Source organism: Acipenser ruthenus, chromosome 26 (assembly GCF_902713425.1).
Source record: "Acipenser ruthenus chromosome 26, fAciRut3.2 maternal haplotype, whole genome shotgun sequence".
Classification (NCBI taxonomy): domain Eukaryota; kingdom Metazoa; phylum Chordata; class Actinopteri; order Acipenseriformes; family Acipenseridae; genus Acipenser; species Acipenser ruthenus.
In genome coordinates this window covers 4,741,673-4,760,500 of record NC_081214.1, presented here as the reverse complement: position 1 = coordinate 4,760,500, position 18,828 = coordinate 4,741,673, and the positions used below count along the sequence as shown (strand labels likewise).

The 18,828-nt window shown below is 38.8% G+C and overlaps 2 protein-coding genes across 7 annotated transcripts in view; both read left to right on the top strand.

Annotated features, from left to right (window-relative positions):
• LOC117430316 (dynein beta chain, ciliary-like) overlaps positions 1–8,340 on the top strand; it is a 97,325-nt gene extending 88,985 nt beyond the window's left edge. For 4 of the 6 annotated variants that reach the window (XM_059001342.1, XM_059001339.1, XM_059001341.1 and 1 more), the window contains exons 85-88: positions 825–942; positions 3,293–3,465; positions 3,680–3,762; positions 5,707–8,340. In XM_059001342.1, the coding sequence (XP_058857325.1) occupies positions 825–942; positions 3,293–3,465; positions 3,680–3,762; positions 5,707–6,326 (994 nt within the window). In that variant the 3' untranslated portion in view covers positions 6,327–8,340. Of the gene's footprint in view, positions 1–824; positions 943–3,292; positions 3,466–3,679; positions 3,763–5,706 lie in introns of those variants that run through there. The other 2 variants (XM_059001343.1, XM_059001344.1) reach the window with 2 other exon arrangements.
• Positions 8,341–8,668: 328 nt separating this feature from the next.
• Positions 8,669–12,611, top strand: LOC131701784 (uncharacterized). Its single transcript, XM_059001705.1, has 3 exons — positions 8,669–8,713; positions 9,940–10,017; positions 11,753–12,611. Exons 1-3 carry the CDS (start codon positions 8,669–8,671, stop codon positions 12,356–12,358), a joined length of 729 nt encoding a protein of 242 aa, XP_058857688.1. The 3' UTR covers positions 12,359–12,611.
• The last annotated feature ends 6,217 nt before the right edge of the window (positions 12,612–18,828 follow it).

Genomic DNA, 18,828 nt, shown 5'->3' with positions numbered 1-18,828 from the left:
ACAGTAATGTTGAAACACTGGGTTCATTTAAAATAAGTGTTAGTTAAAGATTATCTTTCCAATTCTTAGTCATTCAAGGAAAATAGTTAGAAATTAATATATATATATATATATAAAGATAATGTGTTTTCATCTGTATATTATGTTTGATCATCAACAAAATGTCTCTTGGATTTGTAGTAGTTGTTCTGATGATACATTTAAAAACCTGTTTCACCTTCAATAGAGTCTCATAATAGAAATCGAAGATGCTTTCATGACTGTTGAAACTGCATTATCACAATTTCACTTCAGGTTTCACCCCCACAGGCAAAGCTAAGATCTGATATAACTCAAGTGCCTCTAAAATTGCAGTGGGATGAAACGTGAAATTCAGAAACGACTGGAAAAGCCATTGGCAAAAATCCGTGTCTAGTTAGGTTCAATAGGTGAACAAAAACAATGTTAATATGGTTTAAACAATTTCTAATCTAAACAACTCATACAGTCAGACATTTCCTCATAATGGCACTAAAGATACGTATCACAGAAAATATCTCCATGGAAATAAATTGAAAATACACTGCCTAGCTCAGGGAGCATTTAGGGATTAATACCTTTAGAAAAATACTGCATGGAGGGATTTTAAAAGATTTTTAGGTTTTATTCAATGAAACACCGAAAGGGGCAACGAAAAAGAAACTAATTTAGGGTTAATTTCAAACCTGGTTACTTTTTAGAGACTGTTGCAATTAGTTTCAAGGGCTGGGTATTGAAGACATTCAGTACCGATAATGGTAAAATATCTCTTGTAACAATACATGATTCAATCTGTTTTATTCCAGAGATGAGTTTGTTCCACTCCCTTATGTCACTGTGAAGCCAGTCCTGCGAACAGCTGAGATGAGTGAAGACAGAGCTAAGCTCTTTGAGTGTCCTGTGTATAGGAACACCACCAGACAGGTGAGTACCGTGTGCTGCACCTGGTCCTTTCACACAAACATCCATATTAGGCTGCAATTGGTGAAGTAGACCAGTTTTATTGGCTTGGCCATGACCACACATGTTTAATATGGAATTTGGGCCAAGTCTGTGCAGCTGCAGTGTGCTACAACACATGCAGGTGAGCCCACCCACCTGTCCAGTGCTGGGGAAATACTATTGAAGTCTTGTGTAGGAGAAAGTTCCTTTTGAACTTACTCGTGTCTGAATAACTTGGATCATTTCTAACAGCCTGTAACAGGGCGAGCAGCCCCGTGCAGTATTTGTTTGTTTTATTTTAGAACGGGGTCCCCCTCCGGCCGTGTTATTTTGTTTGTTTGTTTGTTTATTTATTTATTGTGTTTAGGACGGCGAAGCGCCGCGTATATTATTATTTATGTATTTGTAACGGCGTAGCCGTGTTCGTTTTATTATTAAACTTGTGCAGAAGGTGGCCATCTCCCGAATTAATTAGGTGATTTTAATTTGTTGCTAATCGGGAGATGGCCACCTGTATAAAAAGTCTGCAGCTCTCCAGCTCGGGGGTGGTATAGTAGGAGCGAGAGCAACGAGGGAGAGAGAGAGAGAGAAAAAGGCTGTAAGTTTAAAAATAAGTCCAGGAACAGTGACGGCTACAGCTCAGCCTGACCTGGACCAGTTATTGTATTCCTTTTTTTGTGTTCGTGACTTGTTTTTTGTTTAACTGTTTATTTTGCTCGGTGAGCACAGTTTTTCTCTTTTTGTGAAAACATTTGGTTTATTTTTGTTATATTTCAAATAAAGACGGCGCAAACGCTATTTCACCCAACCTGCGGTATCCAGTTTCAGTTCCTGTTTCTGGCCTGACGTCATCACACACGCCATCCTGTCACACAGCCTCATATGCTTTCAGCTATCTCACAATGCCCAAGGCCTTTGAGGATGTATTTATAGTTGATGGATGGCTTTATTTTTGCTACTGATGTAATTAAAGGCTGTGTGGGAATTCAAAACAATTAGAAGGGACTAAGAGACATATAATGCTGACTGGAGACCTATGGGCATCAGTGACCTTCCCATGTTAAACCATGAATGCCTCAGATTATTACACTTGCTTTGTCCGTTGTCTGTGCTGTAAGCGAACGAGCTAAAAAAAAAAAAAATCTTAAATCTTAATATTAACTAAGCAAAAGCTGACATCAGTTACGTTAATTGAGCTATATTCTCTGGGCAGTGTGGAGAAGCTAAATTTCCCCATGAGGCTGCTGACAACTAAATATATTATTATTATTATTATTATTATTATTATTATTATTATTATTATCCTACAATGTTTAAACTAATTGTGATTATTACATGTTAAATTGTAACTGAGTGTAACAATAAAATTGCTAGATGAGTTACTCTCCTGCACACAAACACGCACAAAAGAAAACTCTCTAGATAACTACACAAATCAAGGGTAAAAATGTTGCTTTTGTTTAGCAGTTTAAGACTGCAGCCTTAAGAGTATCGATAGAAACTGAGTCAATTGCATCTTGTTCCTCCAGATAGTGCCGGAATCCTTAGCTGGAGTTTTAAACACTTCTGCTGACGTATCTGTAGGCAGAGTAGCTTGTCTACCAGAATACATTTCATTCACGCTTTCTCTCCCCACAATATTCATACAGTTGGAAGGTTTATGTAACTAGAAACCAGAAATCATATTGGAAATGTCTACTTAAAAAAAAATAATAATAATAATTTTAAATTGTCAAAGCATGATAGATTTTTTAAATAATGCACAGTGTTTACAGCAGCTACAATACAAGAGCAAATTTCACAACAGGCAACAAACTGTAGAATTGTACAACCAATTCGATTTTTTTTTTTTTATTACCAATGATGACAAACCAGATTATTTCCAACTGTTTTACAAACAAAACTGATGGAGAAAGTGTATTACTAGTGTCAGCAAGCACTACTATTAACATAGTTTAACATAAAATGGAGTTTACATGCAAGCTTGTTAAGGGGACTCTGAACAAAATGGAAGAGCAATACAAATTCAACCTGGACCTACATTGCCAGGGCAATGTAGGTCATACCAGGGAAAGATCGAAAGCTTCACCTAGACAGTGAATGAGTTTACGGGCTCACTGGTGTGAAAGCTACCTTTACCCTCAAGAAAGCTTGCTTAGAGCATACAACTGCCTCTAGGCAACTAGACTTGTCTGCCCTAAGCAAGTCTCCACTTAACTGAAAAGGAAATGGATTTGTTAAGCCTGAATTGTTGTGACGGTCTCACCTATTGTCAAATATTGGTTTATGGGTCTATTTTGTCAGAATCACATTTCTATTTGATTTTTTTCAGTGCTGTATTATGAAGCTTCCTCTTCAAAGTCCAAATCCAGCACATCACTGGCAGCTGAAGAAAACAGCAATTGTTTTAGACTCTGGGCCTCCTCCCCCAGGCATCACACGGAGATTGGAAACCTGCTTTCCTGCGAAAATGGGAGATACACAGAAAATAGTCTCATCTCCTAGGTAAGTAGGCATTTAAAGAAGGAGCTTGCTTTGACGGTTATCCCTACTCATTACAACACATCATTTTATAGGTCAGTTTTCAGTGTAAAAATTGTGCACGTTGCTTCATGAAATGTAAAATTATTACAAACTAGAACAGAAACTACAATGTGAATAAGAACAAATCTATTGTGTTTCTTTAAGAGCTCATTTTGACAGCTATATCTTATCTTAGGCTTTTGAACATGGCATCCTTCACAGAATCCCCTAGCAAGGACATCCCCCCAAGGATAGTGTCAAATCAACCTGCAAGCAATGGTAACATTATTTACATATCTATATATAAAAGCCGAAACTCAGGCACAGAATGGTTCAGTATGGTTTCTCGGATTCACTCAAATACTGGTAGATTAACCACATGTGGTTACACTGTAGTTTACCATTTAAAAAGGAGATGCAACCAAGAGCAGGTCATTTTATCATGTGTTTTTTTTTTTTCCTGGTTTATAGTAAGAACGGACCTTCCATCAAAGTGCCAACATAGTGGCCGGCCTTATATTGTGGACAAACCCCTTCTCGTTATTAAATAACTAATAATTAATTTAGAGGAATCTGCGGCTTAATTAGGAGAAACCTTGGTGGGAGAGATAAAACAATCTACATTCCCATTAGTAACAATTTTATTCAAGGTTGCATCAGCTGTTCTCTGCAGTTCAGATATCGTGGAAACACACGGTCAAAATATTTTATTACCTTGGTTTTAGTTTAATTGAATGCTATGGTTTCTTTGACTCAGAAACCAATTATTTTACATGGAAACTACTTATCACTGCTGTGGTTTTGTCTTTATTGTAAGGGCTTATAGACTTCATTAGTAGAAACAGATTCTCTTTGAACGTTACTCCAGTTGGACTGCAGTATGGCCCATAGACTCCAGGGCCTCATTCGTTCCTCTTTATGTTTGTGATACAAGCAGCTAATTATGTTTGTAGTTGTTTAGCTCCTTAAATGCAGTCGCTCAGTTTTGTCTCACAGCTTTTTGTCTCACAGCTTGCTACAGATAAAAAAAAGTTAAAAAACCAGTATGAAACTGGCAGTTAACTGAATCATTAATGCTTTCATTTAAGTGAGTGCCTGAAAAAAGCTGATATATTTTAAAACTCGACCTTTGCAGGAATGTAGAATACACATCCTAAATAATTATACATGTGGCACACCAAATATGCATTGTATTACGAAAATAAATTAAAAAATAAACCTAGAAAATGAATTAATGTGTTTTACTCCAGGCACACCAATCCTTTTTGTTTAAGTACAAAAAGAAACCCAGTCCTACACTTCAGTTTCAGTTTGTAAATTTGGTTGCTTTTCCATTACTCTCATGTAATTTGATCACCATACAGCCATGCAACATCAAGAAACGTTTGTCACATGGTATAAATGTATTTGTAAAATGAGGTCGCTAGGAGATTAGGAATAGCTGATCAACTCTTGTGTAATATTAAACAATTCTGTATTTGTAAGGGTGACAGGGACCATTACATAAGAACAAATGGCCCAATTTTACAGTTTTAAATGCGATTACCATGTACTGTGCTCAACCATGCATATACAGAGCTTTACAATGGCTATGCTTTACTATACATCCTTGTGCATTGTTATGCACACCTGTGCTGTCGTTTTGCTTTTCTTCACTTTGCTGCTGGAATAGCTGGATATACAGTGTATGTGTACTGTACATGAGAGACTTGATTTGCATCTCTGCTTGGTTAAATCACCAGTACTTTTACAAATGTGCCTGAGGGTTTTTATTATTTTGTATTTAATGCTTCTTGTGATTCAGAAATGTCCCAGTTCAGTTTTTTTGTTTTGATGATAAAAGCAACAGTTTTCCATGAAAAGCTTTAATAGTCATTAAGACACATCTTCGGTTAGATTAACTTTGATACTGATTGTATTTGAAGAATATATCCCAGAAGACCTGGATTTCTTTTTATGAGCAAACTGTTTTTTTTTGTATGTGTTTGGCAGAACATTCATTATTTGGCTCTTAACAGATATGAGCTTCTTCATTAATAAAGTGATTAACTCAATTAAAACGGAGTAAAGCTTTTCTCTACGGATGAGGAGGCTTCATTTCAGTGTCATAAAACCTACCACAGCAAAGCTGCAGCTTTTGCATACTAGTGACTATTGATTGGCTGGCCTAAGTAGAACAAGTAAGAAAGGTTTAAAACATTAAATGTTACAATGTTTTTTAAGGTATCCGTTCCTCATCACCAGAAGCAAAGACAGCAGACGTTGATGAAGGTCAAGGTTCAGTCCCAGAGCAGATGCCTCATGATAATACCCAATCCCCAAGAAATGCTCGGCCGCCAACACTGACTGACCACAGAAACTCAACATCTCCCCAGCCACTGAAGGGGGTCTCTGACGCAACAGGCAAAGGAAGCCAGCTGGAATTGTTCAGAGATAAAGCAATAACTCTGGGTCAAAAGCCACCATCTGTGCAGTCTGTAGACCCAAACACAGAGGATTATCCCGTCCCGAGGGATTTCGAGGAAGAGGAAGAGGAAGAGACAGGGGAAGAGGAGTCAAGGACGTTTTCTGATGGGGGGAATAAGAATTTAGTAGCTGAAGACAAGCCACAGCCCGGGGAAGAGGATTTAGATTCAAGCTCTGAGGAAGACATGGGTGAGGAGCCGAAGCAAGAGATGGGTGGTTACCACGGCAACAGAGAAGAAGCAGATGAAAAAACTAATAATGAGGAGGATGATGCAGTGGAGAAACTGGAATCTGATTTACAGGCTCCTGTAGAGGGGAGAGGAGGGAACAAAGCTCCTAGCGAAAATGACAGAGATAATGAATTCAAGTTTTACTGAACAGCAGAAATTGTAAGCATAGTCTACTGTCCTGTTACTGTTACTGTTTGCCTAAGGTGAGGATGGCTTTCATTTAGTTACTGGCTCCATAGCTGCAAAGCAACAAGTTAATTAAATTGTGCAAATAATCCTTCTATAAAAACAAAAAAAAAACTCAATACTGGCTATGAACACACTTTCAATAAATAAGGATTTGTATACCAGTATTTCCATGTGTGGGTTGTTGTCAATTCACACATTTGGAAACGGTACAAAATTGTTTTTCACATTTAAACATCTGCATCTGTTAATGTATCACTATAACTTTTTGGCTATTGATGAGTAAAACAAAAAATAATAAATACAGTATATCTTTAAATGACTGTTCCTTTGATAATACAGAAGCCATTATTTTAATGCACCACAAAAGTCACACCACACATCATCATTAAACACCCTTGCTGATGCAAACTAAAGCTGCTATAAAGATATATGACCGTTTTATGTTAGGTAAGTGAGCCTGCTTGAGTAATGGTGTAATAAAACATCCACTGAACAGACTGTCAATTCAATTATAGGAATATTTGTAACTACAACCTACTCTTTTAAATACATTTTATCTCAGCAGAAATACATTATAACTATAATAATGTTTGTCTAATATAATATTTTTTCTTGTAATAATATTACTTGTTAATATTGCTTGACTGACAAAATGTAAAAGGTTTTTCTTTTCAACTCACCTCATGGTAATAACTTAGCAGTTATATGTGAGCGTTATGATGCTATAGAAAAATTGCAATTGATTTCCATGTGTTTATTACAACATCTCATTATTGTCTCTGATAATGAAGTACAATAAAATGAAATTACCACAGCTTTGTAAGCTGTAACATCCACTGTAAAACTTGAAATTAACTCTTTTACAGACTAGTCTCGCTAGCATGAATGTATATGCACTGGGTATAAGACCTGGATTTAGCACAACTGACTAATTACTCTAGTTGTAATGATCGACCCACCTAATTTATCACTTCTCTGAACATTTAATTAGCTGGTAGCCCGGCACAATTACATTCTGAATTAGGACAAATTGAAGTGCAAGCTTCGCAGCTTGAAGGACATGCAAAGCCTAAGTATATAAAAAAAGTTAAACAACAAACTTTAAACTAAATGAAGGACTGGTTTCACAGATCCCGGTTAGCACTGACCGTGGACTAGGGCTAATTGTGGTCTGTGAAACCAGTCAAAATAGTTTAAAAAATGACAACCCAATGCGATGCAGTCTTCTTGTTCAGATATATGAAGAGTGATTAAGTGACACTGTAGTACAGATTGCTGGTGTTCATTATCAGGGCTTAGCTTTAACCACTAAAGTAACTCCTTTTAGGCTTCAAACATTAAAATGCATGCCTAATTTCAATTGCTCCATAGTTGCAATGGAAAGTAACATTTGAAACTGCTGGCAGTTTCAGAATAATGTCTGATGGTCTTTGACTGTTATGGGGTGAATGGTCGGTGCAGTGGTCCACACATCCATGATTAATTGTAATATCACATCCTTGCTTGCAATATTGTTACCGAAGGATGTCAATATCTCTGATTACACTGTAATTGTAATGTAACAGCACCTGTGGTTACATGGGAATTACATTGTAGATACGCAAACAGAAGTATAATTCCAGCGCTATTACAAAAGTCATTAGAAGCTGTCAAACAGGAAATGCCTTGTGTACAGCAGTGCTGATCCCAACAGTTCCTAATAAAGTGGCTGCAAGCTGTGAACGGGTGTCACTTGAGACAAGGAACTGTGAAATATGTCTTAAAAGATGTTCTCAATTTACAACAGCTCAGGGGATCTGACTGACTCCAAGGTGTTGTGCATTATTTACATGGATTATGTTAAGCATGTTTAACACTTGAACAATATTATGTTGTTGCACATTTGAGAATACAATTTAATAATATATATATATATGTTATAGTGTGTCATTGCGGTTCCTGACCTGTGTGCATTTTGAATAAAAGTGCCTGTTCACTGCCATAATCAGCTAGTATATAGATAGATAGATAGATAGATAGATAGATAGATAGATAGATAGATAGATAGATAGATAGATAACGTGTGTGTGTGTATTTTCACAATCATCATTCATTTCTCAACTGTTCTTTTCTAATTGAATTTATTTAAGCATTACAATATATTGACAAGTGCTCCTGTTTGGCTCTTTTCTACATATCTGCCTGATGGCCTGGCCCTTTGCAGCCCAGAGGTGATTGTATTCACACCTCATTGCAGAACCTTTTACCCAGGTTTTTCATATTTAAATTCGGCGATTGCATGTCTTACTACAGTAAAAGACATGTCGCTGCTCCAGGTCATTGAGATGTGCTGGAACATAAAGACGGTAATTATTTTCTCTGCAGCCAGCTGAATTTCTAACCAGATCCCGACATGTCAAACCATTTTTCATACAATTGTAACTGAGCTCCTTTAGAGCTAGCTGCTACAGTCCTCTGCATTCAAGTGGAGTAAGCAGAGGTTATTACCTAGACAGAAATACACTTAAGATAAAGATTTTTGAGGGCCAAAGGTAGTCAATAAGCCTATGACTAAGTGTCACACGTCTACTCCTTTCATATACATTTCTAATTGGGGAACAAATGTAGGCTATAATTTACATTAATTCCCTGTGTCTATTTACAGAGCAATGTTTGTAGATAGAGATTCACAAAAAAATATATGTGTTTGTTTCTTCTATACTCTACAGTTTAGCCCCTGATGATATTTTTTATTACATGGCAAGCCCCTAACTTGACTTAAAGATTAGTCCCTTTGAATGGGTGTTTTAACAAACAATATAGCATTCAGGATTGAACAAGTTACTATTCTGACTACTGAATTTCAATTATAGGACACTAAGTTATTTTGGGTCACCACTTCATATTTTGTTATGGAAATAGGTTGTCAATCATGTATAAAATCTGTGTGGTTTCAATTTACCTTCTTGTGTTATTGCTATAATATACACATTTACAGTTTTCAATAAAAGAGCTGAGGCTTGGTGACAAAAAGTGCTTAGCAACAATGTTAGAATACTTATAACAGTCTAGAACACTTATTAGTTCTACTCATCCAAACAGAATCTTTCCTCTATGGAAACTACTTGAAAATTCTAAACAGGCTGCAAAAATACATTGCACGATCATCTTAAAAACAAGATACCATACTTGTTATCAGCAAAATGAACAATAATTTAGGTTTTTCAGGTGGAAGGTTTTCCCATAGATCATCCTCTACTATCCCCAGAATGGCAGATACAGTCCCTTCGTACCAAAGACTCTCAGGAAACATCAAACCAGAATGTTTTTTCAGACTAGGTAAGCATTCAGAAATCAGTTAACTAATATACATATATATAGAGAGAGAGGAGAGAGCGAGAGAGAGAGAGAGAGAGAGAGAGAGAGAGAGAGAGAGAGAGAGAGAGAGAGAGATTAAGTAAAATTTATGTAGCTCTGATGAAAATGGTCTAAATGCATGGATTGTTTTACTTATAATTCAGATCTATGAACATGTTAATTATCATTATGTAACCATGCCAACAGCACCTGTTCATTTTTTTTAAAATTTCAGATCAGGCAAGATTCCAAATGCCTTTCCCTGAGTCGAGAAGTTCCTCACAAGCCCAGCAGCCAAAAACTGGGGCTGCAGGTTAGATGGCGTTTAATTCCTAAATGTGTTTAGTATTTATGGTTTCTAAAAGTATTTTAAAAGTGAAAAGGTGCATGCTTTATTTTGCAGTTCTACACAGTGCTGCTTGTGACCCTAATGCAACAGTGTTGGAGTTCAATTCGCAACAGCCCAGCACTTTATCAAATGAGTATTACCACAACTATTATGTCACTCAACCAGCAATAGAACTTAGCCAGCAAGCGTTTTTTCAGCAGCCACAGCCAGTGTACCACTCCCTGCCCGACCAGAAAACTGTCATCTACCAGGTACCCCAGGATCATCTTCAACAAGGTGTTTATTACCAGTCTACCACGAGGCAACCTGCTGAGGCTCCTGTCTACCTGCGACCATACCAGGAGCAGAACAGGTCCAGCAATATCCCCATGGTTTTTCCAGATTAAAGGAGAAAAATACATCCACTACCAGGTCCAAGGCAGGAAGACAAAGAAACGGCACTCAAAAAACCACATACAGGAAGTGGGTGACCTTACGTATGTCGGGTTAAACAGCGTAGCAAACCACTTGCCTGGAATCACCACTTCAGCTCTTACCCGGAGTCACCAAGGCTGCAAAACCTGACTCCCAGGTTCCTACACGGATGATAACAGCCAATCATCAGGCTGAAGGGGTATACCTTCTTTCTAATGAAAAGATTACCAAGTTCCTGAGAATCGACGGTCAGCCAACTAAACTCTGCCACAGCCAAACCCCTGCAGGGGAGTCAGCCTCTATCCTTGCGTTTTGTAAAAGGCATGACTGTTGAACCCAAACTGGAGGAGCGAAGCTTCAATGAAATCTGTCAGAACATTTCTCAATTCCCACATGCTGCAAAGAAAGAAGAAGCAGGTGCAAATCAGAAAGTGGAAGGATCGGGAAATTAAATTGTCCAAAAGGTAAAACCGAAGCAGGTTGCATGTGAAGTTGCCCCTGTAACAGGTGGGATGACAATATTCAGCCGTGCTGCAGAACTTGTGAAGCTCAGCAACACCCCGGGGGATCTTCTGGTCAGGACTATGGCATCCCCTACTGACACAGAGGGCAAGCATGACCAGGAACTCAGCAGAGAAGTCAATGTGTTGAAAGGTAATACTGAGGAATCTCACGCCATCTGGGCTTCTGAAGACCTGACCCTTCCTGACAACCTTCTAGAATCTCTTTTTAAAATCCCCGGCATTTTGGATCTCGCTGTGGAGATGGGGTATTTGCCTGATGTGAACAGTTATTGTTTGGTCGACCCTCAGCTTCCAGGATGGTCTGTATCTTTGGGTGGTACTTGCATGAAAGTTGCTGTCAATAAACCAAATCCATCCAATTTTCCAAACGTACAGTAGCAGTAGTAGTTGTCAGAAACAGTCCAATAAGTATTTTGGCCATCATGAAGCTTTTAAGGATTCTGCGCAAGCATAAATTATGCTTTTTTAATTGTGTAACTCTAACGCTGTATTCCAGATATTCCTTAACAATGCCTATAAAATGTTTTTACTAATAAAGTTTTCATTCATCATTCATTCATGCTGTAATTATACCCCACTGTAAGTGAACTGCTAAATAAAGAATGGCAAATTGATAAAGAAACCCCAGTAAAAATAACAGAACAAATTAGCCAATTTAGTCATACAAGTAAGAAACGCTTTAAAACTCCCTAGTTCTGCAGTGCTAATGTAATGCTGATAGTCTGGAATCTACCACACTCTCTCTCTCTTCCTCCGCTAAGAACCTCGGAGTCACCCTGGACCCCTGCCTCTCTTATTCCCAGCACATCTCCACTCTGGCACGCACTTGCCGATTCTTCCTGAGCAACATCCGAAGAATCCGACCCTTCCTCACCAACTACGCTACCCAGCTCCTGGTCCAGGCCCTGGTACTCTCCCGCATAGACTACTGCAACTCCCTCCTGGCTGGCCTCCCTGCGTCCGCCACCCGTCCGCTCCAGCTCATCCAGAACTCTGCTGCCCGCCTGGTGTTCTCTCTGCCTCGCTTCGCCCACGCTACTCCACTACTCTGCTCACTCCACTGGCTCCCGATCTCCACTCGCATCCAGTTCAAGACTCTTGTACTAGCCTACAGATGCCTTGACCAGACTGCACCCAGCTACCTCCAGACCCTCATCTCTCCCTACACCCCCACTCGACCTCTCCGCTCCGCCTGCACTAGAAGACTAGCTCTACCTCCGCTATGCTCCCCTGCCTCCAGAGCCCGCTCCTTCTCCACCCTTGCTCCGCAGTGGTGGAATGACCTTCCTACAGATGTCAGGACTGCCCAGTCCCTGACCACATTCCGGCGCCTCCTTAAGACTCAACTCTTCAAACAGCACCTGTAGAACTCCTCTGTTTGTATCCTGGGACACTATCACCCTTCATGTAAATGTGCTTTATTTTGCTCTTATCTGCCCCCTATTTTACTGCATTTGATCCTGTACTTCAGAATACTGTAATCTGCCAAGTGTTTAACCTGTAGTACTTTGTATTTAATCATATCCTGATGTAACTATCACTATTTAATCATATCCTGATGTAACTATCACTATTATCTGCTGTATTATTGAATTGTGGTTTGTCACACTTGTACTTTGCTTGAACAAAAGTTATTGTATTTCTTGCTCTTATTGTATTACTTGTATTGTAACACTTGAAATGTATTTGCTTACGATTGTAAGTCGCCCTGGATAAGGGCGTCTGCTAAGAAATAAATAATAATAATAATAATAGTGAAAATGTACAGTAATTCCTTTAGTTTCCGTCCTAATTAAACATCTCCTGTCAGATCAGAGCCTGTCAGGGTGCTCTAAGCCCCAAAGCCTGAAGTGTAAAGTGAAGCAAATTGCTTGACTTACTCACAGTGATAGAGTCATCTTGGAAAGAGATTGGAAATCAATACTCGCCACCCCTGTGCTCGGCTCTTTAATCACAGATGCAATTTGTAAATGCAATCAGTACAAGGGGCACTGGGAACCTGGACATTTTTCATAGAATTTAAAGACAAGGACAGATTTTATTGCTGCAATTGAACCTAGTATTGTGGGTTAGGATTCAATGTAAAATACCAGTAGTTGTGCCTTTTGGCTACTGAGAAAACAATGCTCTGGTTAAACTCGCTAGGTTGGACTGTTGAGCCACTGGACTTCCATTTGATGTAAGAAAAAGTAGAAAGAAATATCCATGTCGGAATTAGGTTAAGGGATTTACCAGCCTTGAAGCTGAACAAACCCAGCCTTCCACTGCCTCGCCGCTTTGATCCTAAACATTAATGAACATTTTTAAAATGTAAATTACACCGAAACCATACTGTAACCTCAGTAGAGCGAGTAAAAAGGGGAAGCATTCTTAAATTGCAAACGGGAGCTAAAATGATTAGAGATGACACTTTGTTTGTAAATGTACTGTGCAAATCAATTGGGTAACCATAACAGATGCTAATGATGTGCCAGTGTGTGTACCAGGGGATTTTTCCGGTCCTGTGTGACAAGCCCACTCGTCTCTGCGGCATTCAGTACGGCTGCTGGTAACTCCTCTTGACAGCGCAAAGACCCTCTCTGACCCCGGCAGCTCTCTCGGCTCCCTGTGGCTGTTCACCGCTGTCAGAACCCAAAACATTTTAGAAGAAGAGCTGCCAACAAGGTAAAAGGAATGAATAAAATAAGGCAGAGTCACTGTCTGAGATCTCAAAAGGAGAGTTTAACCACTGACTGGTTAGGGTTAAAGATGCACAGTGCCATCCACCAGGTCAGAACTGGATGAAGTTCATTTTATAAATGGAAGTTGACAGTGATCTTTACACACATCCAAGAAAGCCCTTTCCACTGCCCAGCAGCATGTTCTCAAACCTGCACTCCATTAGCATGTTGCCCTTCCATTTCTCTGCAGGCAGGTCGTGGTGGGAATGTAAAACTAGCATATAAGTCTTGAACCCAGAACTTGGTTTAAACAGTGCAACACACAGTTATTATTCCTCAGTTAGTCAGTCTGACCTGTTCCCATGTGCACCATTTATTCAATACATTAAATAGTTCTGAGGTGCTACATGTTCAATAGCACACACCATTTATTAAGAGATGTGTTTTTAACAACAATAACTAAAGAAAAGGTTTAAATAGTAACTGGTTAAAGTTACGAAGGAGACATTTCCGGTAAAACATTTTTTTATATTCAAGCACAAGTGTGTACAAGTGCCTTCAGTAATGATCAGTCTCCTACATACAAGAATATCTTTCAAATACACTACGAAATTGAAAATAAACAGCCTGACACATGCATTTTTCAGGTGCATTTTTTCCCAGATCACTACTTTAATGTAGGGTTAGTCATATGTTATTGTGTCTTGAATTATTTTACTGTTGTTTTTTTTCTCTGTTTAAATTTGAAAGCCACAGTTTGGCCAGACATCACTTCTTCCTAAAGAGCTATTTGTTTTACAAGTACAGTGCTTGAATAAGAGAAGGCCATTAACGTCATGATAAAAGGCAGTCCACTTTTTCATAGCGTAATGGTCTTAATTTTAGTTCTGGATGCCTAGGAAACAGTTTGAAATTGCAGGTATGGTTTTGAAAACAAATTCACGCTTCTTTTTTATTTAATTAAATGCTAGCTGTGTCACTCCAGGGTGTGTTTTGTAAAGCTTCCAAAGGATATTTTAATTAGCTGAAAAAAAAGTAATTGTAATAATACATCAATTACAAGTTAAGACTGCAATTACTGTACCGCTACTTACTGCTGTTTACCATGATTATTTTTGCACTCTGGGCAAAAACATTCTAACAAAAATTGTGGATATTGTATACAACAGTTATTATTTATGTGGTCCAATTTAATCAACTGTGCACATTTAGGGAAACGTTTTTGAAAATTGCATAATGTAGGGCATATTTAGTCTGATTTAATTAACACATCATAAAAGATGGTAGTTATATATTGTACTGATTTTTTCATATCAGCAAAAAAAGAAACGTTTCTTCTGAGCTGACACATACCGTAATATCAGCAATCTACAGGATGAATAGAAAGTCTTATAAGAAACGAAGTAGTCCAGATGTCGCCAAACCTTTCTGATTCTTCCTCTTTGATACATCTAGCAGCAGGCTTACAGTCACTGGCGTATTGTGCTGTCCTGATTAACATTATGTGCAAGACCACAGGGTCATAAATTGATGTTTGGATTGGGTTAACGATTAAAATAAAGCCTTGCTTTAAGATAATAATGTAATTAATACACCAGGTGATTAGGTCCAGTTAGGTAAGCTGCTGTACCATACCTGGTCAGTACCGGTCCTTCCAGTAGCACCAGTGTACTGCACTGATGAAGGAACTAGTCGGCACATTTGTCTACTTGACTTAGTTTCTTATACGTTTTACCTTATATTTTGATTGATGGTTGTGTGAAGCTATGGATGAGTATAAAGGGACAGTTGCTGTGGGAAAAAAACATTCACCTCAGAGCAATGCAACTTGGCACAGGGTGGCACCAAGGAATGACAGCAACCTGCACAGTGTTATAGTAGCCACTGTATTTAAAAAATAAATAAATAAATAAATAAAAGTTTGTACATGAACGGTCTAAATAAGGGCATTCAAAATTCTCCTCAGAAAATCAGAAATAATTACTGTTTTAATTAGACGTATTACACTGTCACAATTAATTACATCCTGTCTACCCAGTGGCCCTGTGCTTGTAAAGAAACATTGGTGCACTGTACTATGGTAATTGAAAGAGCAGAAACAGTTAACTTGTTCGCGTTATTTTAATGATGAATGAAAACGAAACTGCAAAACAGATCTATTGAATATAATCTAGTTTGTGCTTTTATAGCTTTTCTCATGGTAATAATAATGTTAACCTTAACTTTGTGTAAAGAAACAAGTTGATAGCCTTGCCTCATAAGTGCTGTAATTGCACAATCATTAAAAACAAGGGCTCCAGCAGCGTGTCTTGCTAATCACATAACAGCTTAAAACATTTCTTTGAAATAGTGTATTGTGTAAATGTGACAAAATTAAAGTGTTACCTTCAAGGGGAATAGGCTAAAACATCTTTTGCAAACAGTTTAAGATACTTTTTAATACCAAAGATGAACTATCTTGACTCTGTTTTGCAAGACTGTGGCAATGTGCTCCGCCCCTGTGTGCATTTCTGTGTAACGTGTTGTGTGTAAATGTTGGTGTATAGAGATGGCTGCATGGGATATAAACGGGTGTGTGCAGCACAAGTATTTAAAATGTATAATTGTATTTAGGCACGGGATTGCACATCACTTCACGTGCATTTAAAGTAATTAATATGTGAGCACAGGGTTGCACGTAATTAATTCACGTGCTGGGATTCAAGTGAATAATTAATTAGTAATTGAGTCCCAGCACAACAGTATATATAGATGCATGTTTGACTCACTTGTCGTTGGGTGTTCAGGGCGAAAGAACGGGAGAGAGAGGAGGTAATGAGAATAATAATAAGTGTTTCTCACCGTGTTTGTTCGTCCCTGTTTGTTAGTGTGTGTTTGTTTTTGTTTGTCTGTTTATTTTGGCTACCAGTGCCATGCCCTGTGTTTTGTGTTACAACCTTTTTATTTTCTGTCTGTTAATTATTAAATGCTGAGCGCGATCACACGCTCAGCTTCACCAAAACCCCAAGTCTCTGTTGTTTATTTCATGGATCTGGTCTGATGCCACCCACTCCGGCCGTCTTTGTGACAAAGACCGAGCAATTAAGCACAGTTATTCAAAAAGCTTCATTCTGTTACTTTTCGAAACAAGTGAGCTAATGCTTTGAGATGGCTGTGTGGTTCCCAGGCCCGAAGCACAATGGAAACATGTCTTGAAAAGAAAGAACTTGAGGAACGTCTTCTGTCTGTTCAACAGAAAGTGCCAACTTATGTCATGTTTAGTAAATAGAATGTGGCACATAGACAGAGACTTTTGTACTGTGGTGTGTGGGTTAACAGTTGTAGACGGTCAACAGTTTTGCAACCAGTTTTTTTTGTACGCCTGTATCGTTTGTGTAACATGGCCATTTGTAGGGCATCCACTTGCCATGGACAGTCTACTGTGTATTTAATAAATGATCTGGAAAGGCTTACCGTTATAGGTAATCCTAGTGCTGGGCCAACCATGAACTTTGCTTATTTTCTACTTTTTCAGTATATAGTCAAGAAAATTGGCACTTGTGCAGGATATTGAGATGCAGCCAAGTGTGTTACCAATGCCCTTTATGTGGAGTTACTACATAGAATCGAAACAGATAACTGTCCTTTCCACTCTAGGGCCAATTGATTTTTAACTTTTGGATTTTATCTTTTCACCCATTGTTCAAGATTAATGTCTAATATATATAGATCAATTGAGGACTAAGCTATTTACATATTTTTTTTTTAAATCCCGTTTCAGGCACAGTAAAAATGAGTCTGGTGGCCTAACTGTTCTGCAGATTTTTTTGTCCAATTGTATTGGAACACATTCTATGGAAGCTTGGGTAGCTGGGTGTGAAACCAACATCCTCATTTTTATTTGCCAATGCAGTTGCGCTGCCAAGAATTGCATTGCTTGTTTTCCCTATGTGCTTGCCTGTGTGCTTGGAACTTAGAGCTCTGGCAGGGTTCTATTGGCTTGCCGGAACACCCAGGCGGAGCTGGATCTCATTAATCTCTTCAGGGGTCTTTAGATTACAGCAGGGGGAACAGACTCTCTAGCCCTGCATGTACTAAGACCTAAAGGCACTGGCTTCATGTAGGGGAGCTTCAAATTAGTTCTTTTTACAAGACCCAGACCTTATATTCTGTAAAGCACTCCATTAAATTGGGGTGCAGTTATAAGCCGATTCGTACTCCATCGATCAAATGGCCAAAAGTTTTGCATCACTCTATAGAATCAACTAGTTTTGCTTCACAAAGTCAAATGAAACCTGCAGAACAATATTACGTTAACATATTGAATTACATACAGCTTTCTTTGATTACATGATGTTATAGGATTCTTTTAATAATGTCTCAATCATACATTTTTAGGTGACGTAAAATGTTTGGCCATAGCTGGCAATCGGGCGTTACTGTGGAATAAAACGGTTGACTTGCCCTGAACAGTAGCCAATACAGTACCTGCTGGCTGTAAGAATGCATTTAGATTTCTGTTGTCCCTTTTGGAGCTTTACAATTCTGTTCTTTTCAAGCTGTCGTTCAGAAGATGCCACTATTGTCAGCCTGGTAGTGTTGTTTCAGATGCACTGTCACATACAGATAGTGTTCTGCTGGTTCATCACTGAAACTGGGCCCAGCTGAGTGGGGACTGCCGAGGAAGCGACGACTGCGTTCCATCTGCCACTGATATGTTTGTGATGCCCTGAGTCATTGCAACTGCTTACAGTATCCCATTAAATCCCTTTAAAAAACAAAACACATAAGGACCTTTGTAGTTGAAGGGAAGGAGAGCCTTGGGGTCAGTTGACAGAGCCCAGAGCAATGACCTTTAATAGACGAGTGGTGCTGTTAACCCAGAGTAATTCCTCACATAATTCAACCTCTAAATATACCCGTCTGTGGAGATGCTACCGCTATTACCTTTTCTTATCCATTTCGTTAACTGGACAGAAAGCAATCCTCTACTGTTTAATTAAAACTGTAGCTCCCACCTACCCTGCAGTCTGAATGGCTACTTTGCTGGTTTGCTTGAGCCCAAGAGAGGCTTTTCTGTTTAATCAGCTTGTTTGTAAGGCCATAGCTGCACAGCTATGTCTAATACGCACAGAGCTTCCTAATAGGAGCAGACAGGAGAGGCTCAGTTGTGTTTGCCACTGCTCTCTTCAGTGGGA